At 37.0% G+C, this 26,033-nt stretch overlaps 1 protein-coding gene across 9 annotated transcripts in view; it reads right to left on the bottom strand.

Moving 5' to 3' along the window:
- The window catches only part of COL14A1 (collagen type XIV alpha 1 chain), a 115,476-nt gene that overhangs the window by 30,405 nt on the left and 59,038 nt on the right, over positions 1-26,033 (bottom strand). For all 9 annotated transcript variants that reach the window (XM_042036356.1, XM_042036355.1, XM_042036349.1 and 6 more), the window contains 15 exons: positions 22,587-22,716; positions 21,442-21,564; positions 19,971-20,120; positions 19,198-19,314; positions 17,218-17,364; positions 14,954-15,028; positions 13,446-13,585; positions 12,122-12,245; positions 10,416-10,559; positions 8,299-8,463; positions 6,746-6,784; positions 6,401-6,539; positions 3,988-4,130; positions 3,076-3,185; positions 1,689-1,847 (listed from right to left, as the gene is read on the bottom strand). In XM_042036356.1, the coding sequence (XP_041892290.1) occupies positions 1,689-1,847; positions 3,076-3,185; positions 3,988-4,130; positions 6,401-6,539; positions 6,746-6,784; positions 8,299-8,463; positions 10,416-10,559; positions 12,122-12,245; positions 13,446-13,585; positions 14,954-15,028; positions 17,218-17,364; positions 19,198-19,314; positions 19,971-20,120; positions 21,442-21,564; positions 22,587-22,716 (1,905 nt within the window). The remainder of the gene's footprint in view (positions 1-1,688; positions 1,848-3,075; positions 3,186-3,987; positions 4,131-6,400; positions 6,540-6,745; positions 6,785-8,298; positions 8,464-10,415; positions 10,560-12,121; positions 12,246-13,445; positions 13,586-14,953; positions 15,029-17,217; positions 17,365-19,197; positions 19,315-19,970; positions 20,121-21,441; positions 21,565-22,586; positions 22,717-26,033) is intronic.

Genomic DNA, 26,033 nt, shown 5'->3' with positions numbered 1-26,033 from the left:
TCTATCTATCTATCTGTCTCTGCCTGTTCATTTTACCATTGCACACTGTATACACTGATGGCAAAAAAAACCCTGATACAATTATATTCCCTCAAAATTGAAATGTCTGGCAAAATCCAAATGACTACACTGTATTGATTTATTTTTAAAATACACTAAAAACATTCTGAGAATGCTAAACTGTTCAGTGTGAACACAGTTAGAACAGAACATCCACAATTTTATTCTGAAGTAACTGCCGGCTTACTTTTATTTTATGTAATAAGCATCTCTAAAACCAAGAGATCTACTAATATAGCAGCTGTTCTGAGAACCTCTATCCTGCCTCCTACTAGATTCCTTTGATATTCTCCAAACTTTGGAGTAGGAGACCGACTCATTCATGTCTTAAATGTGACTATTCACAGAAGTACTACTCAATATAAATAAATTGTGCAGAATGGAGACTTTAGAGGATGGTATTTGGGTACTTTCTTGATTTGTTTCTAATTTGGTGCTTGTGGTAATACTCAAAGACGGCTTAACACTACTAAAGAATTTTCATCTTCATCTACACATTTCTAATCTTATGTCAACTTTACAGTTCATTTGAACAAAATCAAATATTTCTGTGAGTGGGCAGTCTGAATTTTCTGAAGTATAGATTCCTAGGTTCTAACAAAAGACACATTTCTTTCTACTTCTTTACAAAGCCTTCTCTGATTCCAGGATTTCCTAAGTCTGTCTTTTTTTGTTTCTGTTGGAATGTGACTACAAAGGCTTCTCTGTGTAATTGTCTTTACAGGCTTCATATAATTATTATCCATCAGTTTGAGTCCTAAAAGCTCTTTTTTTTTGTACAGAGACATATTCTGAGGGCTTATGTTTTACTAAACAAGAGTATTTGCATAAATTAACAAGTATATACATATTTGAGATCTCATCCCTATTCAAATCAGGCCTTGGTTCAAGGTTCACGTTCTCTGCTAAACTCATTCTAAGGTCAAAAAAGTTCAAAGAAAATTACCAAACACTACTATACACCAAAAAAGTCAAAACCCCCCAGACAAAACAAAGGGGAAAGACTCTCATTGGTTGTCCTGCAAAAAGAATAATCAATTACTGCTTCTAGAAGAATAATTTCAGAGGAATGAATGAGCACTTAAGGTGGGGGAGGGGGGAGATCTTTCACACTTAAAATGTCTTATATTGTAAAAGAGCTAGGTATACTAAGATGGGAGCTTTTGGGGATCATATGTGCCAAACCAGTTCAATTTTTTAGTGGACAGTGGGTTAAGGGGCAAACAAAGAATCAGAGAGAATAACAGACATGGGGAATAAATACAAAATATTTAAAAAAACGAAGTTTAAATAACTCCAGGCAAAGGAGTTATACACTGTATTACTCTATGTAATTAAATTTGGAACACAAGTCATATCTGAACATATCAACTGTGTTTACATATTTGTTTGAGAATAAAATTTCAACAATGATGATCTTATGATTTCATTTATCAAAATAATAAAAAATAGATTTTGCCCAAGTTGACAACTACTGCAGGCTTTTGCAGAATTTCTGAAATGCTGGGATCTTATTATTTAAAATATGAATTCACTTGGCTTCAAGTTAAAACTAACTGCAAAGATCTCAAGCAGTTGTTTTTTAGGCCATTTTAAATGTTTGAAAGAATTGGTATTGTTCCACTCACTGGTGCAGAATTGTCTCTTGGTCCTCTGGATCTCACCATCCTCCCCAGCACTTCTATGCCATCAGAACTAATATTCCCCGCTGCATTAATGGTCTTCTCGCCCACTTGCTTGCAGTCAATAATTATCTTGGCCGTGGTCTTGCTGATAACAACATGCAACTAAGCAAAAGAGAAGATGCTGTAACATACAAAGGAGCATATGGGATATATGTGTCCTTTCCTTGGGAAAAGGGGGGCATTTTTTGAAATGAGCTCCTAACTCCATGTTTGCTAATGAAACTCAAAGAACACTCCAAAGCAAATAAACTAGATGACCTCTAGAGGTCCCTTCCAACCTGAATTATTCTATGATTGTAATCTATTTAATGAATTTAATGAGTTTATTTTTTCTAATTCTGGAACATCTGCAAAGAATTTGGCAACTTACATAATTTATTCAGTAAGTAAATAATTTGTCCCAACAGAAGATCTACACAATGTTCATATACCACTCAGATCCCACAGAACCCTTGATTTGTGTGGTCATTCCTTGTAGAGAGCATTGGATTTCACCATAACAGCCATTATAGCCAGCCATGTGCAAAAGCCAAAACTAAGCAGTAAAATTTAGTTTGTAAATTATACATTGACAGCAAAAGCTGTCATAGTGAAGTTTTTACACTGAAAGAATCAGATCACATCAAATGCAGTACAGAAAGCAGAGCACAGCAACCAAGTTCTTTCCTTCTGCCTTGATCACACTCTGTTGTCCTTCACTGATGCAGCAGAGACACTCCCAGTACGGAGGACTAGCTACAACTGTCCTGTCGAGCAAACGCTCAAGGTTTTTGTTTGTTTGTTTTGTTTAGGAAAGATCCAAATATCAGGGAAAAAAGTCTTTGACAAAAGTACCCCCACAACAAATAGGTGCTACAATCCCAGCACCACTTCATCTGCTTTCAGAAAGAATGTCACAAGTTCTCAAATAGCAAAAGAAAGTTCAATGTGGCATAGCTCTTAAAATATATACTAGAATTACAACTCTGATGAAAAAAGGATTTTTTTTTTCTGGACATTTTCTTTTTATTTTGAGTGACACTGCCAATCTAAATCTTAAAAGGAAAAGCTGATTTATTTCTAAATTACTTTTCAAGACCAGTATTTTTAAATGAACTACAAAACACAGGCAAAAAGTATGAGATGAAAATTGAACACATCAGCTTCATGATAAAAACTATGATTTGTTTAATGTTAATCTAATACTGCAAAGAGACTTATGACAGTAAGGTAGGTAATGCATAATACACTTTTTCTGGCAGCAGCTGACCTCAGGAAAGATGATTTTGAAACATGAAAAACTCCCAAGCCTTTATTCAGAGTGCTTTTTTTCCCTACTGCCATTACTAACCTTATGAAAACTCCCATAAAATATCTTCCTTATTTCAGGGCCTTCAAAAGTCACAGTTTGAAAATCTCCTTTGTAGTCATAGTTAAAGAAAGTCAGAGTTTTACCACCATCTGTGTGAGATCAAAATTAAGAGCTCTGGGTTAAAGAAAAGACCTAATACAATATTTGAAAGAGTCAATTTGCATTTAACAACTCAAATGTTAGTAAAACACATTCATAAACAACATACTGACCTGGAAGTAACAAATTATATCAGAGAAAAGCTCTTTACTGGTTTGACAGGAAGGATGAACCAATAGTTCTGAGTCTACCTCCCCCATGTCTACCTGGTCCTACTCTCCCATTAGTTCTCTGTGGGAGCTGGACAAGAAAAACACTTCCTCAAGCCAGCTAAATGCCTCATTCCCACCTATTTCAAGGTGACAAACTGGCAGCTATGAAGAACAGCTATCACAGTATCTTCATCTTCTCAACAGTAAAACCTTGTAAATTATAATCCCTGTTTCACAGTTGTGAAAGTAAAACCAAGTAGAAATGACGAGCCATCAAGAGTTCATGTGTGTGGTTCTGACTCTGCTATTGCCACTGCATATGCTCCCAGTACCACTGCCTTATATCAAGACAGAGTCTATTGGAATCAGATTCAAAGCACTGGAAATTTTAAAAGCAGATGTGTCTCTCACATCAAATTACATCTAGTACAGATCTTCAGAATCCAGTTTAAAGCAGTTAACTCAAAATTTGACTCTAAATTCAGTTAAATTGAATCTAAAAACCATGCTTTAGAGATTATCCCCTGCCAGATATAGGTGGTTGTTCTGGTAGCAGATTGGAACATTGGCAATAATAAAACTAGACACAGAATGAATCATTTGTACAGTTAAAATCACTGATAAAACACAAAATACATACTATCTAAAATAACTCCAACCAGTGGTTCATATGCTTCATTTAAAATCTCCCAAAGAGCAAATGGCTCCTGAGGTGTGTCAGGGAGTATCCGAAAGAGAAACGTGATGGTGTAGTCAGAAGGGAGACCTTCAGGGTGCAAATACCTGTAAGAGAAATAATGTCTTTGAAACTCAAACAACATTAAATCTGGTGATTTACTCATCAGAATTTCCCTTGACATGCTTTCTATTACTCTATTTCCTGATAAATCAAGACTGAGAAATGATATAAGTGGATAAAATCTACTCAACTTGATGAGCCTAAAGGAATACTTATGAAAAAAGTAGAAGTTATCGTTTCCCTTGAAATTTACAAATCCGACCCTAAAAATTAACTTTCTTTTTATTTGAAGATCAAATCCAAGGCCAGTTGGAAGTAAAGCTGAAATTAATTATATTTAAAGCTTTTAACAAACAGCAGCCACTCTAAGGACCTTTGCAACTGTCTGATTTAAGAGACAATGAAAATGGAAATTGCTTGGAAGACCAGTCTCAATAGACATGTCCTTTGTCATTAAACAATTATAAATGGATTAAGATTAGGAGTGACAGACTGTTATAGGAAGCTTTACAAAATACAGAGAATGGAGTTTATACATTTCAAGGCCAATACAAAAGAAAGTGAAGTCAGAACAGATCACATACTGAAATAAAATCTGGTTTCCTAGAATTTTTGCAGAAGAGAGAGGAAGTTTATGATACAAAAGAAGTATGTTATTTTATGTCATTTCCAAAAATTCCCTATTTCTTACTTCCAATTTTATTTAACCTTTTTTTGTCAAATCCCAAAGTGAAACATTTGGACAAGTGTCTGAGATAACTGACTGTATGTTAAATATTAATTATTCTGATTCCTTAAAATCACATTAAGGGGATCTGAAACAAATCTCAAGAGTTATTCAAACAATTTATTTTCCCCAAACATGACCCATTCCTTCTTAAGTGCTTCTGGCACATAGATGTATAGATATGAATCATGCTGAAAAGGGAGTTAAACATGGTATCAGTATATTCTGCACAGTGTCAGTAGATGATCAAATGTGATGTTACACTGCCCATTGCCCATAGAGAAAGAGAGGGAACTCAACAGGTAAAAGAAAAAGGCCTTTACAGTGTTTCCATTGTACAGGAATGAAAGGCAATTCAATAAGCAGGGTGGATTAAACACAAGGTTTGGGTATACAGAGCTCAGAAAGGAGAATAAAATTAATGGCATTCAGAGCACAGATGAGGTGACAAAGTCAAGTGGTATTTTTCAGACGTACCTGTGGATCATCAAAAGAAAGGTGTTCTCTGAACCGTGAAAAGGAGTGAAAGCCTAATGAAGCAGTAAGACTGGGCTGGGGTGGCAGCTAGAGCATAGCACATAAATGCAGCAGATCCAATTAGAAAGAAGCAGAAAGGGGAAAAAGAAGTGAGAAACACTAATCCCCCGACATCTCAGTCCATCTAGGCCCAGGAGGAAACAAAACAAGGAGAATGTGAAACAGCACCAAGAAGTATAGCTCCAACTGGGACACAATAGCATAATCACACACTCAGATGTTATCTAATATAAACCTTCAATTTCCCACCGTTATTCTTTCTTATTTATCTTAGATAAAGAATATTTTTTGTTACACCTTCCCACATGTAATCCATCTGAGCCACTGCTTCTCTCTGGTGCCACTTAATACAAGGAGGGGGTCTGGACTGAGAGGAAGCCAACACAACATAGACACTGTTCACAGAAGAAACAGAGTTTCATCACTTCCTCTCTGAGGAACGACTATAAAAGTTCAGTCAGGGGGTTCTTCATTGTCTCTTCCATAACCCTCCCAAGATACAGTCCTTGTGACTGAAATATGTCTGGCCTCCCAGCAAGGTACTAGATGGGGTTCACACAGAACCACTTCAACACAAGGGGATAATCCTCCTTTGTAACCAGTGGCTGGACACAGACTGCAGTGAAAGTGACTGAGGACAGCTGAAGCAGGTTCTCATTCTGACCTCTGTTTCAAGGACATGCTGAACTCCATGACTTCAACTTGCATTCCAGAGGCACCTCTCACAGAGTCCTGCAGACTGGAATCTGCCCAAACATAGGCCTGCGTGAAATTGCCAGGTGTTACACAGACACAAGACTGAAACTGGCTCGTGGGAAACCCAAAATAGCCAGTGGGCTTATCTGCTTTTACCTACAATTGCTAATTTTTGAATTAAACTGACTGAGGGCTCAGAACACCAAACACTCTTCCTATTCATCAGTATAGCACAGATATACACTAGCACCTCTGCTCTTCTGACTTAAAAATACTAGTCCCTGAAATAAATAATTGCCTGCACTAGAAAATTATCTCCATGTGTTTTGGGAGTATTTATATATGAGTACATACTTGGTAGGCTGGGACACCAGAGCATCCTTGTGCAGTCTATAACATGGGAAAACATTAAATGTACCAGGTTCCATGGAAACCCCTTCCACAGCTGAAAACTCCTTTTCAACCAAACCAAACATTTCCATCATTTTAAATCCTGGAAGGTATCAAAACATATATTTTATTAATTTAAATATTTAGGGGAGACCAAAAAAAAGACAAATCCAACTGTATCAAAGAGTTTCATTCTCTATATGTTTAATACCTGTTAGCATGAAGGGAAATTTGCCTAATATTGTGAAAATAATGTAATGAAAGTGATTCCATAAATCATAAACAAAAATGAACACAAAAATACTGTACCTGCAAAATTATTGCCATCTTTAACTACCAGTGGGCAGGCTGGAAAAGAAGAAAATATATATTTAAGACTACAAGAGATGTCCCACTGAGTCGGAACAATCATGCACTCAGCCCTAAACTCAGCACTCTATCCCTAAGAGCAGCAAAAAGAGATGCTGGTTAGGAAGGACATGCAAACCTGGCCACTTTCTACTTCATTCTGTTGATGCCTCTCAGGATCCCCAAGAGTTGTAGCAAAGATATTAAGGGATACATAGCTGTGTGCTCCATATAACATCTTTTTATGGATTTCTTGTCTGTTAATTTCTCTAATCTTCCTTATAAACCTGTCTTTGCAACCCCTTCAGAAATTTCAAATTTTTGGAAAAAAAAGTAACGAATTCACAGCCTGCTGCATAAAATAAAATATGTCTTATATTGGGGTTTAACCAAGTGTTCCCTAATTCTCTGTTTGTGAGCTTTTCCAGCCTAACCCCTCTCAAGTTCAAGTATTGCAGCTGACATGCTCTGTACCTTTTCAAACTCCACAATAGTTTTCATGAGCAAGAGAGACCAGAACAGTACTTAAGATGTGTGCTCACATTTTAAATACCTGTAAATCTGGTTTATATATTTCTTTTGGCAGGGAAGGAAGTTTACTAGTATCTTTCAGGGAAGGTGCCCTGGGAAATCAATAAGCATAAAGCAGCGTATCAACGAAATATGGCATCCCAGGATACTCACATTTGAAGATCACTTTTAGAAAACAAGCACAAGTGACCAATAAATGTTACTGCTGAGTACTGTCAATGTTTAACATTCTCTCTACCGTTGAAAGCAGAGCTCACAGTCAAAATCTCAGGTGGTTCACAAGCAACATTATTTTTGCTTACCAGCTCTGGTAACTCAGTCTCACATTAACTCACAGTCCTGTGCACAAGGACTCCTCACAATCACAAATGATTCACACAGTGCCTGCTTCCTGGTTTATACACAAGGAAACACATCGTGGGCACACACCTAAAAGCATGTGAATTACTGACCTATAATCATTAGGTGTTGCTCTGGAATATCTATCGCTTAATTTTCATAAAGAGACTGAAGTGTGGCTTTCTCACACTTTTTCTTGAGTGTGTTCTATTCTTTTGCTTAGGTTAGCACTCGTCTACTTTCTCTCATAATACAAACATTAATGATTGGATGTCTATTAATAAATTAACCATGTGACCTGAGTAAGAATGAATGTAGCTAGTGGCACTCTTACAGAGGGGTCAAGTAGCCTAGAAAATAAAATACAATTAACTTTTATGATTCTGAAATGTCAACAACATCTGAAATGAGTTTTTGACAACCAATAGCTGTATTCTGGCTTTATAGCAAACAACCATTAATTATTTTGAAGTCACAACACCTTTATTTCCTTAATCTTCTGCAGAAATAACATTAGAATTATAATGTCAGCAGTAAATTTTATTTAAAATATCAACAATATGTCTTAATTGAAAATTAATAGTTACAACCCCCCCAGTATTTAGCAGTTATTTTAGAAACAAACATAAATCAAAATGGCTAACTTGCTGATGCAGTTTCACAAACAAAAGTGATCAGCTCATCTTCAATCTTTGTAAAGGCATCAAAGTCATCCACAAAGAAGACATGTCTTTCACTGGGCTTGCTGCCAATATTAACTAACTCTGAATAGTCAGCATCAGCCACTCCAATAGCAAAAAAGCTAAAACCTGTAAGACAAAAAAGAACACTCTTGTGAGTCATTCATTTAGAGAGTGGAAATACAATATGAACACAACTATATTTGTACTGGCTCCTTTCCTGATTAAACACAAACCTGGACATTTTATTATTATCCTATAGCACAAGAAAATTCACTTACGTAATCTAAAATAAAGGTAATACAACCTCTGTGAAATATTTCTTCTTGCTATTTATGATTAATTAGTTCATTAAAGTTAAACCTTAAGCATTTTCTTGAAGATATATGACTACTCAGTAGTTTAAAGTTTAGTTAGCATATATTTAAATGCTTTTCTAATTTAATGTTATACTGTATTACACAAAAATATCCAAGTACATAATAAATACAAAGTAGAGAAATTAATTTCCTGTAGGTCCTTTACAGATTTTTTCTGTGCCATGTGTTGGTATAGATAGGATTTCAAGCCACTGCTGCCCCACGAGTGAACACTGAAATAAATGCATTCTCATTTCACCAGCAACTTAACTGCACTGGTTGAATCTGTTCTATATATTTAGCATGAATATTTTTCAAAATTTGAGCCTGACTTAAAAGGTTTAAATGAAATGGAAACTGTATCCTAAATGTTTGAGGAGCAACAAAAGAGCTGTAAGTTTTCCAACATTTTCCTTTCCATAAGAGATGAAGGGAAAGACCTCTCTACATCAGGCCGAATATAGTTAATGGATAGACTGTTCTAGCATGGCTCAGTCACAAAATTACTCCTGTCAAGCAATATTATGTTTAAGTTTGAATGAGGATCAGGGGCATTCATCACCTTCTGCAGAGCTTTTAGTATAACAAAACTTTGACTTAATACATTATAAAAATATCTTCATGTCTCATTCAAGATCAGCACCTCCTTTGTTCCAGTGTCTATCACAGATGCCCATCAGTACCTGCTCCAATCTATCTGCAGCCTCATTGTACAGCCCACTCCAGAGGAAATGGGAGAGGGGAAGTCGTGCCACATCCCAGCAACCGAACCCTCACAAAGTACCGTCTTCTCTGGAGGTCATTCCCAGTCTAGTGGCTGATAATGCAACTGCAAGACTTACCTGAGACATGGACGGTTTTTGTTCAGCTTAGACACAAACTCCAATTTATTCACAAATACACGGTTTTCTTGACTGCTACTTAAAATAAGTTATGCAAGCCCACTATTTTGTCATATGCTTTATTTATGAAGCCACTACACTCAGCATCTAGCAACAAAACAAGGACGCAGCCAAGCTGGATGATTATGTTTGGTTTCAGCAATCAGTGCAATACACTGGGAACTTCATAGTTGTCAAAGCTAAAAGCAAATAAAAGGCACAAATGTAATTTCTCCTTAGGTCACCTCACATTTAGAGGAAGATAGCTTTTTTCTTCCATCCTTTAGTTTTGCCCCAGGTGGCCCACTGTGCCCTTTGGGTTTTGAGACAAACTTCTACAACAATTAATCCAGTTCTTATACTTAGACACACAACATGGTGCAGCTGCTTAAATCTCTAAAACTGAAGGCTTAAAAAAATTCCTAGAGGTAATCAGTGTAACATGAGAGCAGGTCAGAAACAGTGTAAGCATTTTCAAAGGACTTCTTGTGTAGAAAACAAAATAGTTCAATTTGCTCATAACCACAAAACTACACTTCATAGATGACAACCCAGATTCTCAGGATCATATTTCCCAACTTCTTCATTCTGGGAACAATTCCATTGACTACTACAAGATTTTAGCACTGCTGCCAAAATGAAAAATAATTCCATTAATGACCAAAAACATCCAGAATTTAGTCATATCCTAGGAATATTGTGTCTTTCTCAGAAATTGCTGTTTTCTTTAAAATCGAAAATCTGGACTAAAAGTTATCCTTACCTCATGCCCACACTTACGTAGATGTAATTAACGAGAAAAAAAGAAAATGTGAATCGTTTTTAAAACTACACATTTTACCATCTAGTTGCATTTCTCTGGAGACTTTGTTCACATCATCCTGTGATCGTCCATCAGTAATGACAACCAAAACCTTTGGAATGCCCCTTCTCATGCCTGCCTCCCCTGTAAACAAGCTTTCTCGTGCATGTTTAATGGCTCTTCCTGTAACACAAAAATTGACATTGAGTGTAATATAAATCTGATTTCTACTGGCTTCTCATATCACGTGTTAGACATACATAAAAAGATAAATCCATTGTGTCCTGACTAGTCTGTCAATTAGTTCATTCTGAGGTTACTAAAATCAAGATTTAGAAAAGTTTGATTTTGACTTTAACGTTTCAAGTTCTGACGGCTTCAGCCATCCATTTTTCAATCTAGAAGGTGAAGATCGCGAACATGATTCGTGCGGGTGTTCTGGTTTCAGCTGGGATAGACCTAGTTTTCTTCTGAGTCACTGGTACAGTGCTGAGTTTTGGACTCTGTAGCAGGCTAATGTTGATAATGATGTTTTGGTTGTTGCTAAGCTGTGCTTACCCTGAGTCAAGGACTTTTCAGCGTCTCATGCTCTGTCCCTGAGCAGCTGCACAAGAAGACTAGAGGAGAGTGTACACAGGACCACTGACCCAAACTGGCCAAAGGGATACTCCATACACAGAATGTCATGCCCAGTATATAAACTGGGGGAGTTGGACAGGAGGGAGAGGCCAATCCCTGCTCAGGGATGGACTGGGCATCGGTCGGGGGAGCAACTGTGCTGAGCATCACCTGCTTTTCCTGGGGTTTCTCTCCCTTTATTTGTTATATCCCTTTTAATTACTATTATTATCATTATATACTGCTTTATTTCAATCATGAAATCATGTTGTCTCAGCCCACAGGTTTCACCCTTTTCTGGTTTTCTTCCTCATCCCACCAGGGGTGGGGCAGGCAGTGAGTAAGTGCTGTGTGGTATTTAGCTGCTGGCTGGGTTAGAGATAACAAAACTTTCCTTTTCTGGACTGTAGGGCACTGTCTACATTAACAACTGAGAGTGCCGTTGTAGTAAATGGAAAATTATTTTGATAATGCTGAGACTGGGTGCAATGCAACAGCTGCAAGAAATTTCTGTGCAGTCTGAAAATAATAAAACATACGGTTTCCAACTAAAACAGATTTTAACCCTTTCAGCTGTCATCTATAATTTTTTTTGTATCAGAAAGCTATCTTAACGGATTAATTAAAATGCAACCTCATTCAGCTAGCAGACATCTTTCCCCATCCCAATCTTAAACATCCCACAGAGGATTAACTGTCCTAGCTTATGATCAAACAGACCTTGCACACTCTCCAGTTTTCTACCGGCTCTGCAAGCTCCCTCCCACCCTCTCCACTTTCTCAGTTTTCTGCCTGCTTGCAAAGCTGATTTCATATTACTCCCCATTCCACCTTCCATTACCCCCAAATTTATTTGCTTTTGGCCCCCTTGCTCCTCTCCCTGCTTCCCATATCCTTGTTATCACTGTTGGTCAGTGGGGTGAATATGCTGCAGTAGGGGCTGAAGTGTGTAAACTACAGATTTACAAAGATTTCCTAATTTCAGAGCTCACATTTCATCTCCAGTGTGGAGATACCATGTTCTCACAGGTTTGGCAGTGATTAATTAAACTACTCAGCAAATGGGAAAGAAATACTGCACAGAGTAGCAAGGAGAAAATCTGCATTACAATCACGACTTCTCTCACCTGTTTTTGTGTTTCCTCCTTTGTAGGCTATTTGCTGAATAGCTTCAAGAAGAGTTTCTTTTGTTTTGTATGCATTCAATTTAAATTCTGTCCTGGGATCATCACTGTACTGAATTATTGCCACCTGTGCACATAGAAGATAAAAGCACCACCCACTGTGTAAGCAAAAAGTAAGTGAATCTGACCATATAAAGCAAGGATTTATCTTGTAACTTTGCTTCATCTTTAAATTGAAGACAGATTTTTTTTTTTTTTCTCTTTAAGAAAGCTTTCACTAATAAAGTTTAATTTTACTCTCTGCAACCTTGGCAACCATCTAACACTTTCTGGTTTCATTTTGCAGCAAACAGGATGAGAAAAGTAATACCCACTTTGGCAGAAGCATTCTCAATCAAGCCCAAAAGCAAAATCCTGGTTACAGCTGCTCACACGTGTACAGTTATTCATACTCAGAACTGCTGGGACTTAATTCAGTCTCCACAAATTAATAACTGCACATAAGTAACTTAAGCTAGGGAGCAAGACTGAAGCAAGTAATAGAAAATCCAGGAACATATTTTGAAATATTGCCTCTGTCAAATATGACACTACATGAATTAAGACCCTGTATTACAATACTGTACGCTAAACCCCTACAACTCACAAAGCATATATTGAACTTCATATTCTGTAAGTGGTGCCCCTGGTTTAAAAGGAGCTCTTATGTTTAAACTTGTGACAAAGTTTCTGAAGCACCATTAACTATATTCTGGAAAAATAGCTGTATAGCAAGAAACAGTATTCTTCAGGGTTTGGACAAGTTCAAATTAGTTTCCAATGAGATCCCAAACCACATATTATACAGGTAACAATTAAAACAGTAACATATTTGCCAATAATCTGTTCTGGAGCATCTCTCTAAACAAATACATAAATGGAACCATCATCGTAAATTTTATTTCAAGCACTGTAGATTTTGTAGAGTGTGTGGTTTAAAATAACAGAACCTTTAATTTTTCTTATCAATGCAATTTTTAGCTTATTTATAAATAAACCTATAAACTCACTACAGTGAGTACCAAAAGAATTAAGAAACTTAAATATCATTAGAATTAGAGGAGACTGAAATGATATGTAGCCTTCATGCTACCAAAATTTATATTGTGAATTTTAACATACGGTGTGCATAAAAAGATATTGAAAAAAGATACTGACCTAGAGCAGTTTATATTTTCACAGGAGCTGTGAAATGATGTCAGTTACTTCTTGATTCATTTCACTTCTGGTCTAGTCTAAAATACCCTGTCAACTCCATGCGCCCTCCATGTCTGTACATGTTGATTACCTGTGTTCCCTCAGGACCAATCTTATCCAAAGCTCCCACAGTGCTATAGAGAAAGTTAATTATCTTATTGAAATTGTCATCTCCAATACTCCACGACCCATCCACCAGGAATGCCAGATCAGCTTTGGCTGCTTTGCACACTGAGGAAGAAAAGCAAAAATTTTAGAATTAGAGCAATGCCTCAACTCCTCATGAAATCTCATAAATCATTTAAGAGAATGCAACCATCATGAAAAGCCCTTGTTTAATGTCAGCTCATTATGCTTCAGCCAACAGACCTGCTGGCATTGACTTCAGTGCAGGTGTAGAGCCAGCTGAGCTCTGCAAGGGAGAATTATCTGCACTGATAGATCCTATCACAGAATACACTTCAGTGGCTCTTTAAAGTCTGGCTAATCGTTCCTATTTTTATAAATAGAAGTAAATTTACTTTTTTTAAAGTAAAATCACATATGAGCTTACACAATGCCAGACTCCTGGCAAGACACAGTAAGCAAGATGAGAGAATTTCAACTGTGGAGGTTCTCACTGGGAGACTATTCCATTAAAAAAGTTGCCCAAAGGTCTGCAGTGTCTAATGTCTATTAGACATGTCCTCACTATGTAGGAGCAATGCAAGTTTCACCCATCTCATCTTATTCCAGCACGTTCTTATGCAAAAAGGCCTGCAAGAGCTCTACATTTGCTCACACAAGGTGCTCACTCTTTCCTGGGAACTGGGAACCTTCAGCACTTCACAGAAATCCAAGTCTATTGCTTGAGGTCAGAAGCAAAGTGTCTCAAAGCAAAGTTATGTTTTTCAACATATTTCATCTTGAATAAAAATGTTCATCTAAATCCAGAGAATAGGACAAGAAAATACAAACCTGTATTTTTCATTTTCTGTTGATTACTCCTTGGACAACAACAAATTCTCATCATCTGCCCCTATGCAGTTCTAAACATATACACACAAGGTCTTTTTTCCCTGTGCTTATGGGTTAAATTCTCAATTTCTACATGTCAGTTTGGTCCACTGACTTCAAGCTGATGTATTTGATCCTCAGTCTCCACCAATAATGTTCCTCTCAGAGAAATATTATGAAACTCTGTACAAAACACTGCATGTTCAAATAATAATAAAAGGACGTCTGCATTTAAAGAGGAGAGACCAAACATGGCCCATACTTTTCACATTACCTAAAGGAGACATATTTAAAAATAATGCTGCTTTTGAAGTTTAATTATCCTAGAATGTCTGCTTCAGTTGCAAAATATGTATGGTTTAGGAGTTTTGGAAAAAGGAAGTGTCACATGTATTAACCATCCTTTTGGCAAATTTTAACAATATTATAATGACAACAGATTTTTGGCTTACTAAATTTAAGCCAGCTGCCTTAACAAAATTTCTGTAGCAAATGCATTGTGAGATCTGCTCCCCACAGGTCTAAAATACCATCAGAAGCAGAAAAAAATGGCACCAACACCTTAAAATTACTAGAAACTCACACATGCACTCACACACTTACCCTCTTTTGCAGGTGGGATTGTAGGTGGTGGAGGTGGTGTTGAAGACGTTGTTGGTGGTTGAGTAGGAAATGGTACTGGAGAAAAAAAGGAAAGAATATTCAAACATGATTAAAAGCCCACTATCTTTAACAAACACAACATTCTCTACTCATCTCCACATTAAAAAAATTCATCATCTCTAATCAACTAGTTATGCAATTGGAGATAAATGCAGGTGAGTGCATGCAAGAAAGGCCACCTGAAAAAGAATATTACTATTACCAAACAATTAATGGCTATATATTCAATGTGAATGATACAATATTACAGCCAAACTACTGGAACTACCCCTTTTTGAGATTACCCAGTGTAGTAGACCACGTGGCAGCCCTATTCTTGGCCTAGAATCCTTAATTCAATTTAAAAAAGGTCAGTGTCCTTTTCCTTTCACACCAAAACCAGTCCTCCGTAACAGAAAGTAGATCTCTATTCACCCTGGAAGGAAGAAGGTCTTAGTCCTGCAATCCAAACTGCAAAGACAGAGAGCAAAAGCAAGCCAGTGCCTGCGCTCAGAGCAGATCAGAATCTGCCCTGATGAAGACGTTTCTGAATTTGACGAAAGACCTTGTTACATTTCCAGACAGAAACACAGCTCTGACCACAACTCTACAGGACTGTGGCTCTGTTGCCTGCAGCAACTTCTACTAAAGTTACTTTATAGAGTTTCTGAAAATGTCCCTCACTCTTCTCCTGAAAACTGACTTTGGAATTTCTACCTTGCAGAGACCTAGGAGAATACCCAATTATTGACTGACATCTTTTCTGAATGCAAGAGCTTTATTTAGTGCCTTTCAATATAGCCCAGCTGAACTCTCAGAGATAAAATGCACATGCATTGACTTCCACAACTCTACGGGACGAAAAGCTTCCACTTTCGTTGAAGGGGGTTTTTCCCATTTTTATTCAATGCATTTATCATATGAAGCCACAGGTGACAAAACATCAGTCCTTCAAGTAAGACTAAACTTGTTACTTGCTGTAACACCTAAGTTACATTTATAGGCAATGGAGAGAGTTAGATATAAAAGCCTGAGAAAAGGAACCTACATTTGGGAAAGATCAGTGCAAACAGGATTCATTACATGTCCACATCCCACTGCAGCTGGTGGGGGTTTTCCCATTGGCCTCAACCACAGGAAGGGCTAGGACTCTGAAACACCTACAAGGAAGTAGTGCCCAGGACCAGACCCATTTAGAAACTGCTGTAAGGGGACTTGAAAGGCTGCTCTCAGCACCACCAGTCACCCTGAAGACTGTTCCCCTTCGAGGTGAGACAATAATTTGTCTGCATCACAAACCATCATTCTCAAATGGACATACAGTCCAAGGTGTGCTCTTCCTCATGTTTCCTAACTCCCTAAACTGCAGAGCACACTAAATGCAATTCCCCAAAATCCAGGAGAAGCTTGGCTTTTTGCTCACTGCTCAGAGAATGAGCCCTGGACAATGAAGAATTGGGAGTCATGCACCTGGGCAAGTTTTTCCTGTGTGAAACCACAAGTTGGGGATGAAAAGAGGAAAAGTATAAACACTTTCTACCTGAGAGAAGGGGAACAGAATTGTGGTGTATAGCAATATAGTATGAGAAGACAGGTAATGCTGAGATTGGAAATGGGCTCAAAGACAGATAAACTATTCATTCTAGTAGTCCCATGTTTTATTTTGCAGTATTTTGAACTCATGACAGCAGGATCTTGCCTTTGTAAACAGCTGTGAGGGGTCTGGGCTATTTTGTCTGTCTGGTGTAATAATAATAATAAAAAGGTCTGATTTGTTGGTTTGTTTTAAAATACTTAAGTAAATTGGGTTTCAAGGTCCCATTTAACTGTAAATTATTCAAACACCAGTTAATTTTACTAAATAACAAGAACTGCAGGACACAAAACTTTCTCTGTTTGCTTCATTTTTCTGTATTTTTTACCCTGAAGTCACAGATATTCAGAGTATCCCTCAACAGGACTTTTTATGAAGAAAGCTAAACCATCCTTCCTATTTCATTCTCTTTAAGAAGTCCAACAGAGCTGTTGAATGTGACTTAACAATTAATTCACAGCAGTGGTGTAAGAATTCTGCACCTCTGTGGAGGAGTCACAATGCAGTTGAAAAGTTAATAGCTCAGCTAAAGGAAACTGAGTAGGAATAGCACATGTGTGGGCAAAGGGCAGAACACAAGAAGCAATTGAGCATTTTTGCTGCTGGCTGATCTCTGCTCTGTTTTACTCACACGTTGTCTCCATGATGCTCACAGCAGGTCCCTCAAGCTCCTGAAGCTGTGTATGAACACTGATTTTATATTTGGTTCCAGGCATCAACTCAAAGAAACAATGTCTAGGCGTCCCTCCACCAAGATTTACTTCTCGCTTTTTCCCATCTGGAATTACAAAAGCAACCACCTTTTTTTACTGTTTTATTGAATAGTGTAATTTAAATCATAAATAAGAAGGGTACACAACAGCATATGAAGGGTAAGAGGTTGACATAAGTTAATAAACTACATGCTGCCTTACTTTTGGCAACTGACCTCTGTGCAGAGGTCTCTGTAACAATTCATTCTTCATACTAAATAGGAGCTGAGGAATGTGTCAAACATCGTCAGGAAAAAAAGATGAATTTTGCCCCATGCAGTGAAGATAATAAAAATCACTAACACTGTCATGAATGGGCTTTGGATCTAGTCATAAATTATCAGAGTCTAACTAGGAATTGTTGCATTATGTAATTCTATGGCATTGTTTGTCTACGCCTCTGGTTCTCAGCATCTGTAATGTGCTTGGTCAGAGCAAAAGAGACTGAACTAGATATCATATTCTGGCTTTCACTAGTAATCACTTTGCAAAATGGTTAAGGAACAGCATTTACATGGTTCCAAAACTGATTTTGCTAAATTCTGAACTGGAAAACACATTGACAATAGAAAAAGGCTGAGTACTGGAAATAGCATAAGGCATGTTTTAATAACAAGAAAAATTTTATCACAATTTAAGATCTGCAGCTGGAAGAAGTGAAATACAAGCATATGATCTCACATTTTACAGAATATATAAAAAAGGACAGTCATTCAGTGCTTATCAGGTGTTACACTAGTATAAAAATAATTGATCACTGCCTGAACCAGACACAGACCTGATCTGACAATCAAATCCCTTCAGGATAGATATTAATAAGAAACATTTGTTCACATTCTAAGTTGTTCTGCTCACATTTAGGTGCTTTCAGCTCAGCTAAAACAATTCTAGCAGTTCTATATGGAGAAAGTAGAATGTTGGCTAGCTCCCAGATGAGAGGGATGTCTGTGCTGCCTTGTGTGAGCCAAGATCTCTGCAATCTGAATACCTTGTCTGTATTCCAGGGCTTCAAATAAACCTTATCACCATCCACTTGCCATTCCACAGAAAGGTCATTACTTTTTTTGCCACAAGATTGGTGTTATTGTTCATGATACCTTTAACATAGCCCATTAATTGTTACTAACTGCACTTCCCTCAAGTTATCCAAGGTTTTAACTTGCTGCCAGTCAGAACACCACTGATGTCTACTTGGGATATGAGAGAGAGTTGGTGTGAACAAATACTGACTTCTCCATAATGTCTTCTGGTTACACCTGAGAATCAGTGAGGCTGAAGAGGCTGTAATTTACCCTCTATAGAGGCAGTCCTAAAAGCATCAAGACACTTTGTGTGACTACATAAAACTGTGTCATGTTTATCCGTATGAGTAACATTACTACTATAAGCTATAATGAAGCATCAACAGAATGAGACCAAACAAAACTGGACATTGTTCTGATTCTGTGGGCATGGTCTGGATTAATTCAGAGCTTTCCTAACCTTCTGCCCTCTTCTCCTGTCTATCCTAATCCTACAGAGCTACTGCTGGTGGTATATTTACAAACTTTGATGTATTCAGTTCATCTTTTATCCGTCTTCTGTTCCTCACACCAATGAAAAACTCAGGTAATCACCTATCTTCTACTGACAGATGAAAGTCCCTTACATAAAAAGCACAAGTTATCAACATGTGTTTGACATAAAAGGACAGGGATGCTACTTCCAATCTGAAACTGTCAGTGTGTACACAACTCTCTTCTGTCCCTCATCTCCAGTATGTCAGGAGCCAGTCTACAGGTCTAACTGCATGCAATTTCTATGCAATTCAATTCTCTGGATTGGGCTGTAGCTGCATATTGAATTATTTAGTAACTTACCCACAAGTGACTCTATAACTACCCTGTATGAAGTAGCATGTCTGTGAAGCTGCCACTGAGCACACAGACTAGTCATGCGGACTTGGTAGGAATCCAGGTTTGTCACACCCAGAAACACTGAAAATTAAATATCAAAAAAATAGTTTTACATCTCTAATAAGACATACAAGAAAAAAAATAGACAAAATATTTACAGTGAAACCAGTGCCAATTCATTTTTAACAAATAATTTCCATAGTTGCTTAAAAAACATCAAGAAAAGCTAAAGCAAGAATTTAAAAAATAAGTGAACCTTTAAAACAAAAGTTTAGAGCTGTAGGCAATTTACTTAAGACTAAATAATGAACGCTGCTAAAAAGTTCAGTTATTACAGTAAGTATAAAATTATCATAGTAACACCAGCATTTCTGTCAAAATCGAATTTAAAACTGAGCTTTAGCTATATAAAGAGCAAATAACCTTTTATATATATGGAGCTAGAAATATTACACTAAATAGACTTTTAATTAAGAAAATTTACATGTACTACTAAGCAAATATATTTTTGGCTGTTGAATAATATCTGCTTTATGATTCCTGTCTTGCTAATGTCCAGCAGATCACTTTAAAGCCTGGTATAGTCTCAAAGAAAGAGAGAATTTCATTTCAGGAAATCAGTTTGCACATAACTGAGAAAGTCTTCCACATGAAAATTTATTCAGGGAGCTGCAGAAAGCCATAGTTGTAAGGAAAGCTGGTCTGTAGAGACCTGAACAGCATGAAATCATTCTTACAGGTTTTGGCCACGCCTGTTAGGGCATCACTGAAGCCTGTTGAGTATGAAGCAAATACTTTAACACTGTACTCTGTTCCACTGAAGAGATTTAGAATGAGAATGGTATTAATATCATCTCCTACAAAGGTCTCCAATGCAGGACCAGGAGCTGCAAAAAATGAAATAAATCAGAAAAAATTACACGTGTTCCTAAAGTTACTGCTATATTTTGCTGGGGTTTTTTGGGGTTGGATTTTTATTTTAACCATACACAAACACAAAGACATACTCCTCAATCTTGCATGGATAGAAGACATAACACACTTCGGAAATTCAGCAGTGGGATTCATTAAGGCAGAGCTAGACACTGGCATCTGTTAAGACCCTTTTGTTCTGCTTCAGTGACTTACTACTGCTCTAAATAGGCAGCCAAATATCTCCCCAGTTTGATTGTGTGCCAGGACCAACAGGGGGGACAGCGGATGCCAGCCAGCACTACAGTCCCTCAGGGCTGCTTATACAACAGCATCATTTAATACTGTGCAAAAATGATAATGAAAATAGAAAAGAATGAAACTTCCCCAAATCAGAACAGCAAACAGCTCCTTCATCACCTCCCCTAGTTGTTCTGGATACATATCAGAAACCGGGCAGCAGTATTGTCTTTGGACAGTATTTTAGTCCCTTAACAGTCACACATCTGTGATTTGCTGTCAATAGAGGACCCTGTTTTTCTAAAGAACTTTGAAAGATTCTGGATGTCTTGTCTGCTACAATGTACAGGTGGGCAAAGGATGCAGCACTCACAAAATGGACAACGAATAAAATGTCAAGTGTCTGAGAAGAAATGAAAACCTTGTGTTGTGAGGGGAAGGAAGTTGAGTAGGAGAATACAGAAGACAGGAATATGAAGAAAGCAAATGTAGTCTCTGAAACAGAGTCATGGTAAAATGATGTAAAAACACAGACTGAAAGAGCTGGAATTAATCAGCTTTAGGATGGGAAGTCTAAGGGGAAATCTGCTGCTGCCTATACCTCCTCATGCAAGGTGGTAGAGAAGATCAAGACAGAATGTCTTCTGAGGCAAACAGGAAAATGTAGGAGAGAAAAGACAAATTTTGTAACATGGGAAATTTTTATTATATATTAGCAAAGATACTTCCAGTGACAGTAGTCAAAAACTGGAAGAGATTCTTAGAGCAATTTTAAAATCTCCATCCTCAGAGATACTATAAACTTGACTAGATAGGGTCCAGCAAAACCTGTTTCAAGCTGGTCCTGTTTTGTTCAGGGAGTTGGACCAGATGATCTCCAGAGATCCTCTCAAACCTGCATCATTCTGTGATTATGAAACTTTCATATTCAAAAATGAGACACCAAAGTTAACACTTTCAAGGCTGTAACTGCAACTGATAAATTTAAGAACAAAATTGAGCAAAATATGATGTCCACTCAGAAGTGATCACAGAAAAATTAGTCTAAAAACTCACTGTTGACAGGTTTGTAGACAACCCTGTAACCCATTGTTGCTGATGGTGGGGCATCCCAGCTGATACGTAATCTGTTGTACCACTCATCTGAGACACGTAAGTTCCTAGGAGCAGACAGGGGCACTAAAAGGAAACCAAACTGGGTTTTTACAAGTTTATCTCATACAAGCTCATACAGAAAAATCAAGATATGCAAATAAAAAGACTGTGATACCCAGTACTCTCAGATTTACAGGTAAAACTACTAGGATGAAACCCTTAATCAAATTCATCCTTTGCATTACTCAGTGGATTAACTACAAACTTTGATGAACAAACAATGAATATTTGAATTAATTCCAAACTTTGTCCCTACATTTTTTTAAAAAAAACTTTTGTTTCCTAAAACTGCAAAATAACTTAGAGATAATTATACATTGTATAGTTTCTTCCAATACAAGTGCACTAAAGTTTTTAATGTACAAATCATGCTCTTTTGAACACTTAATCCTGTAGAATGGAATCAAAGGGATTATTTACAAGTGATTTAAGTCTCTGCATAAATAGCACTTCAATTAAGACAAATTATGTAAATTAGGAGAATAATTAAATAAAATTATACTATCATGACTACAAGTGCACAATGAAAGGATTTTTTACAACATACAGTAGAGAAAAAGCTTAAGCTACAGATGAGTAACCTTTTGGTACTTGGTCAGAACTCTGGAGATAATGCAATCACTTTTATAAAAAGTTCAGCAGCATTTCTAATGACCCTTAGAAAGTAATGATCTCACACAAAAGAAAATCTAACAGTACAATGGGTGGTTTGATAGCATCTCATCAGGCTTTGTTTACTTTACTTCCTGTATTAGTTGGCTTGCCCTTGGTGGGCTAGTTATCAAGGATTTACCAGCTTTATAACTGAACAAGTTTCTGCAAACTCAGAGTATTTGAATATAAAATACAGCTTGTCAGTTAGGAGAAACCCTTTGTTTATAAATCAATCAACTGAGATTAATTTAAAGTTCAGGTCATATAAGTAATGCAAAATAAGCCCCCATTTATACTAAAGTACATTCCTACAGCCAAGGAAAAAGGGCCACAAGAGTAAGTCTTTATTCATGCATATCCTGGCCAAAGACAGGCGGAAAGTTTGTACTTACAGGTTTTTCCAGGAGCTGAGACACTGACTCCTTCCCCATCAGAATAGATGGGGGTTATTGTAACTTTGTATTCTGTATCAGACAGCAGAGGGTGAAGTACAAGAGTGTTTTGTCTGCCGGGCACCATTACCTGAAGGGTCAGAAAACATAGAAACAATCAAGCTTAATGACTAGAGCCAAACCATTTTATCTTACATAGTCAGTGACAACACATTCCACCGGCATTGCTGTATACCTTGCATTTTCAAATACTATTGATGCTCTGCAGTAAAATAAAATCACTACATTATCCACCCTTTCAACAGATCTACTGTTATACCAAAGCAAAATAAAGGAATTGTTCTTATGGTATAACACCGATTTATATTAAACCTATAAGCCGCTGCAGCTCCATAAACCACTGGTAATGTTTGGACCATGAGTATTTTAACTATTTTACTGTACAGACAAAATATATACTCTTGTTGTACTCATTCTAGACATTTTTAGATTTTCTGAAGCTCATTAATAAAGGTTGATTGTTTTATTCTTTGGAGACAACAAATCCTCCTTCCCTGGGAGGAAGGAAAATCAATTTATGAGATCGGGAAGCATTGAAGTGAGCAAGCAGGAATAAAACATGTTTGTCTTGTCTGCATCTAGTCTGGAGACAAGCAAATGAAGGTAGCTATTTAGGACAGGAAGTAGGATTACATCCCACAAATCCCACAGGATCCCAAACTGCCATGAAACATGGGAGATCTGCAAGAGAAGTCCAACCAGGCAACCTGGTAGTAGAGCAGCTGTAGAAATTCCTCTGGGCAGTTTTGGTTCCAGAGTATGTTTCAACCTGCTGAATTAAGCACAATGAAAGGTTTCCCTATATGCAGCTAGATCTATAACTCTTCAATAGATTGCTGTATTTTAGCCAGAGCCTCAAAAACCAATATCACAACAGTGGTGGTAGGAGTGCCAAGCAAAGCCTTGCAATCACTTAACTTGCCAGTAAAATTTAATCTCAGAGAGCTTCCAAAGCTAGTATGGGAGCCACTTACAGCACATGGTGTGGGCATGGTAAAAAAGAGAAGCTAGTCCTATGTTTCCTGTGCAGAGACCTGTGCTCTGAAGTGATGCTGTTGGAAGCAAGTCCCACCAAAGACACATTTTGGACATTCCCTGGCTCATGTCCATTGTGTGATATTACCTATCACCTATCACCTATCACCTGAGCCAGCAACTACACATACTTGGCAAGAAGTTGAGAGAAGCATAAGCCCTTTAAACTCACAGGCGAAAAGCAGAAAGTAAGTCCATAAAAGTGTTTTGTTGTTTCAAAGAAGACTGATGCATGTGATGATGGCAAAGTTTTGAAGCATAGGCTCAAGAAAGTCTCACCAGTTTTAGCACTCCAGGATATATTCAAACTACTTCTAGTTTTGGCAAGTGATACAAAGAAGGAAACTTATCTAGTGCACCCAGGTGTTGAGACTTGTCAAAGTGCTTCATTCTTTGATCAAAACTGGACTTAAACCATTAATAAATGTTCATGAAAGATTTCCATGTTCCTCTTCCATACACATACATTCAAAACACACAAACTAAGTTTCTGAAAAAATCCAACCAATTTTTTGAGTTTTTTAGGATAGGGGATGCAAGCATTGAGAACTCTCTCCTCACCACATGTGCATAATCTTCTACAGACCACTACAGTTTTCAGCAGTGAAAAACATTTTTGGCTTTAAAGAAGAGAAAAAATGTGATCTTTGCAGCATGTACAGCACACCCAAGAACACATGCAATTTAGAGCTTGACCCTTCTGTATTCTATTACATTTTCTAGTCCCTGATTTTCAGCCAATTGCATCAAGAATTATACAGCTTATTAATATTTTTATGGAAAGGGAGGAATAACTGAAACTTATATCACTGAAATTAGAGCCAAAAAACTTAAGCATTCACCAGAGAACTGTCACGCTATAGTACATGTAAGCCCAAATTGCACAAAACTTTTGGGTTCTGCCTAAAAATGTACTTAAGTAAATAAACACTCCCTAAAATTGAATATCTGTGTTGTTTTATTGACATCTGTTGTGCACCTCTCAGGTACCTGACGCCACATGATAAAGTACATTCCTTCCATTAAAATGTGCTTAATTCTAAGTATAATCTTACATAATTCTTTTTTCAGCAAAGTATTTATGCACGTGATTAATTTCAAAGATGAAACGTGGTTAATCTGTTTGTTGAATTGTGACCAAAGATAATAAGGCTTGAGAGCGTACTTAAAATTAAATAATTCATGGAAATAGAGCCAAGATATGTACCTAATCATACAGTTTTATAATTTTCTTTAATGAGCTTTTTGAGTCAGCTCTAATATCCTTCTGATAGACACAATTTTAATATTTTTCCTACAGTTTTAATTTCATTTTAATATAATAGTCATTAAATACTAAAGCAGAATGACATTTATACCATCCAACTGAACTAGAGAGCTGAAACAGTAAATCTGGGATCTGAATTTCAGAAAATTTGGGTTCTTCTCAGAAGAATAGTACAGTTTGTACCATTATGCTGTGCAAGTTTTCCACTCTATTATATACTATACTAACATATAGTTGGGGCAAGTTCATAAAGCATGTTTCCTAATCCAAAAGACACCCTTACACTGGAAATTCATTTTCAAGTTATAATTGAAAGAGATTGTTAAAAAGTAAGTTTCCAGCAGGGTCTCATAAAAGTTGAACAAAACTAAAATGGAAAAAGACAGATTCATATTTTCCTAGAAAAAATATATTCAACTCCTCTTAATATTTTTTATTGAAATATTCTGATATAGGGCTAAAAAGTCAGCTGCTAGAAATCAAAAAGAAAACCCACATTTTTAATATGGGTTTTGCCCTATGAAAAGAAGTGAGTCAAGTGGCAGACACAGAAGGAGAATGATAGGGAATATTTTTGCATTCTGAGCTATTTACTAAAAAAATAACCTTGAAATACAATTTAATCTTTTAAATGTACCTACATGAAGACATCCAAAAATTTTATAACAGATTTTGTGGAAACCAAGCACTGTAATACTAAGTTTTCACCGACTTAAAAAAAAAATTAAAAAGGCATTTGGCTTCACTGACTTCTGAAAGTATATAAAAATTTGTGAAATCTTAAAATAATGGAGCTTGGGCTTCTTATTTTGGGGGGGAGGGTGTTTGTTTTGGTTTGTTTGCTATATGCTTGAAAGACTTCATGCAGTACTTTTCATTCTTTCAAGTATTTTCCAAAATCTTGATGGCCAGATATTTTTCTGTGTAGGACAACTTTAATTTTGATCATCACATGGTATTGGAAAATGCCAAATATTCTCAGGCACTTAGATTAAGAAGTGCTGTCCTTATTGTGACAGGTTAACGAGAAGTATGAAAACTCTATATTTGAACTTTATTTACATTACTTTAGCATAACATGAGGG

The sequence above is a fragment of the Corvus kubaryi genome, unplaced genomic scaffold (assembly GCF_017639235.1).
Source record: "Corvus kubaryi isolate FWS band 111438036 unplaced genomic scaffold, C.kubaryi_AGA036_p1.0 37385, whole genome shotgun sequence".
NCBI lineage: Eukaryota > Metazoa > Chordata > Aves > Passeriformes > Corvidae > Corvus > Corvus kubaryi.
This window is presented reverse-complemented; position numbering and strand designations above follow the sequence as displayed.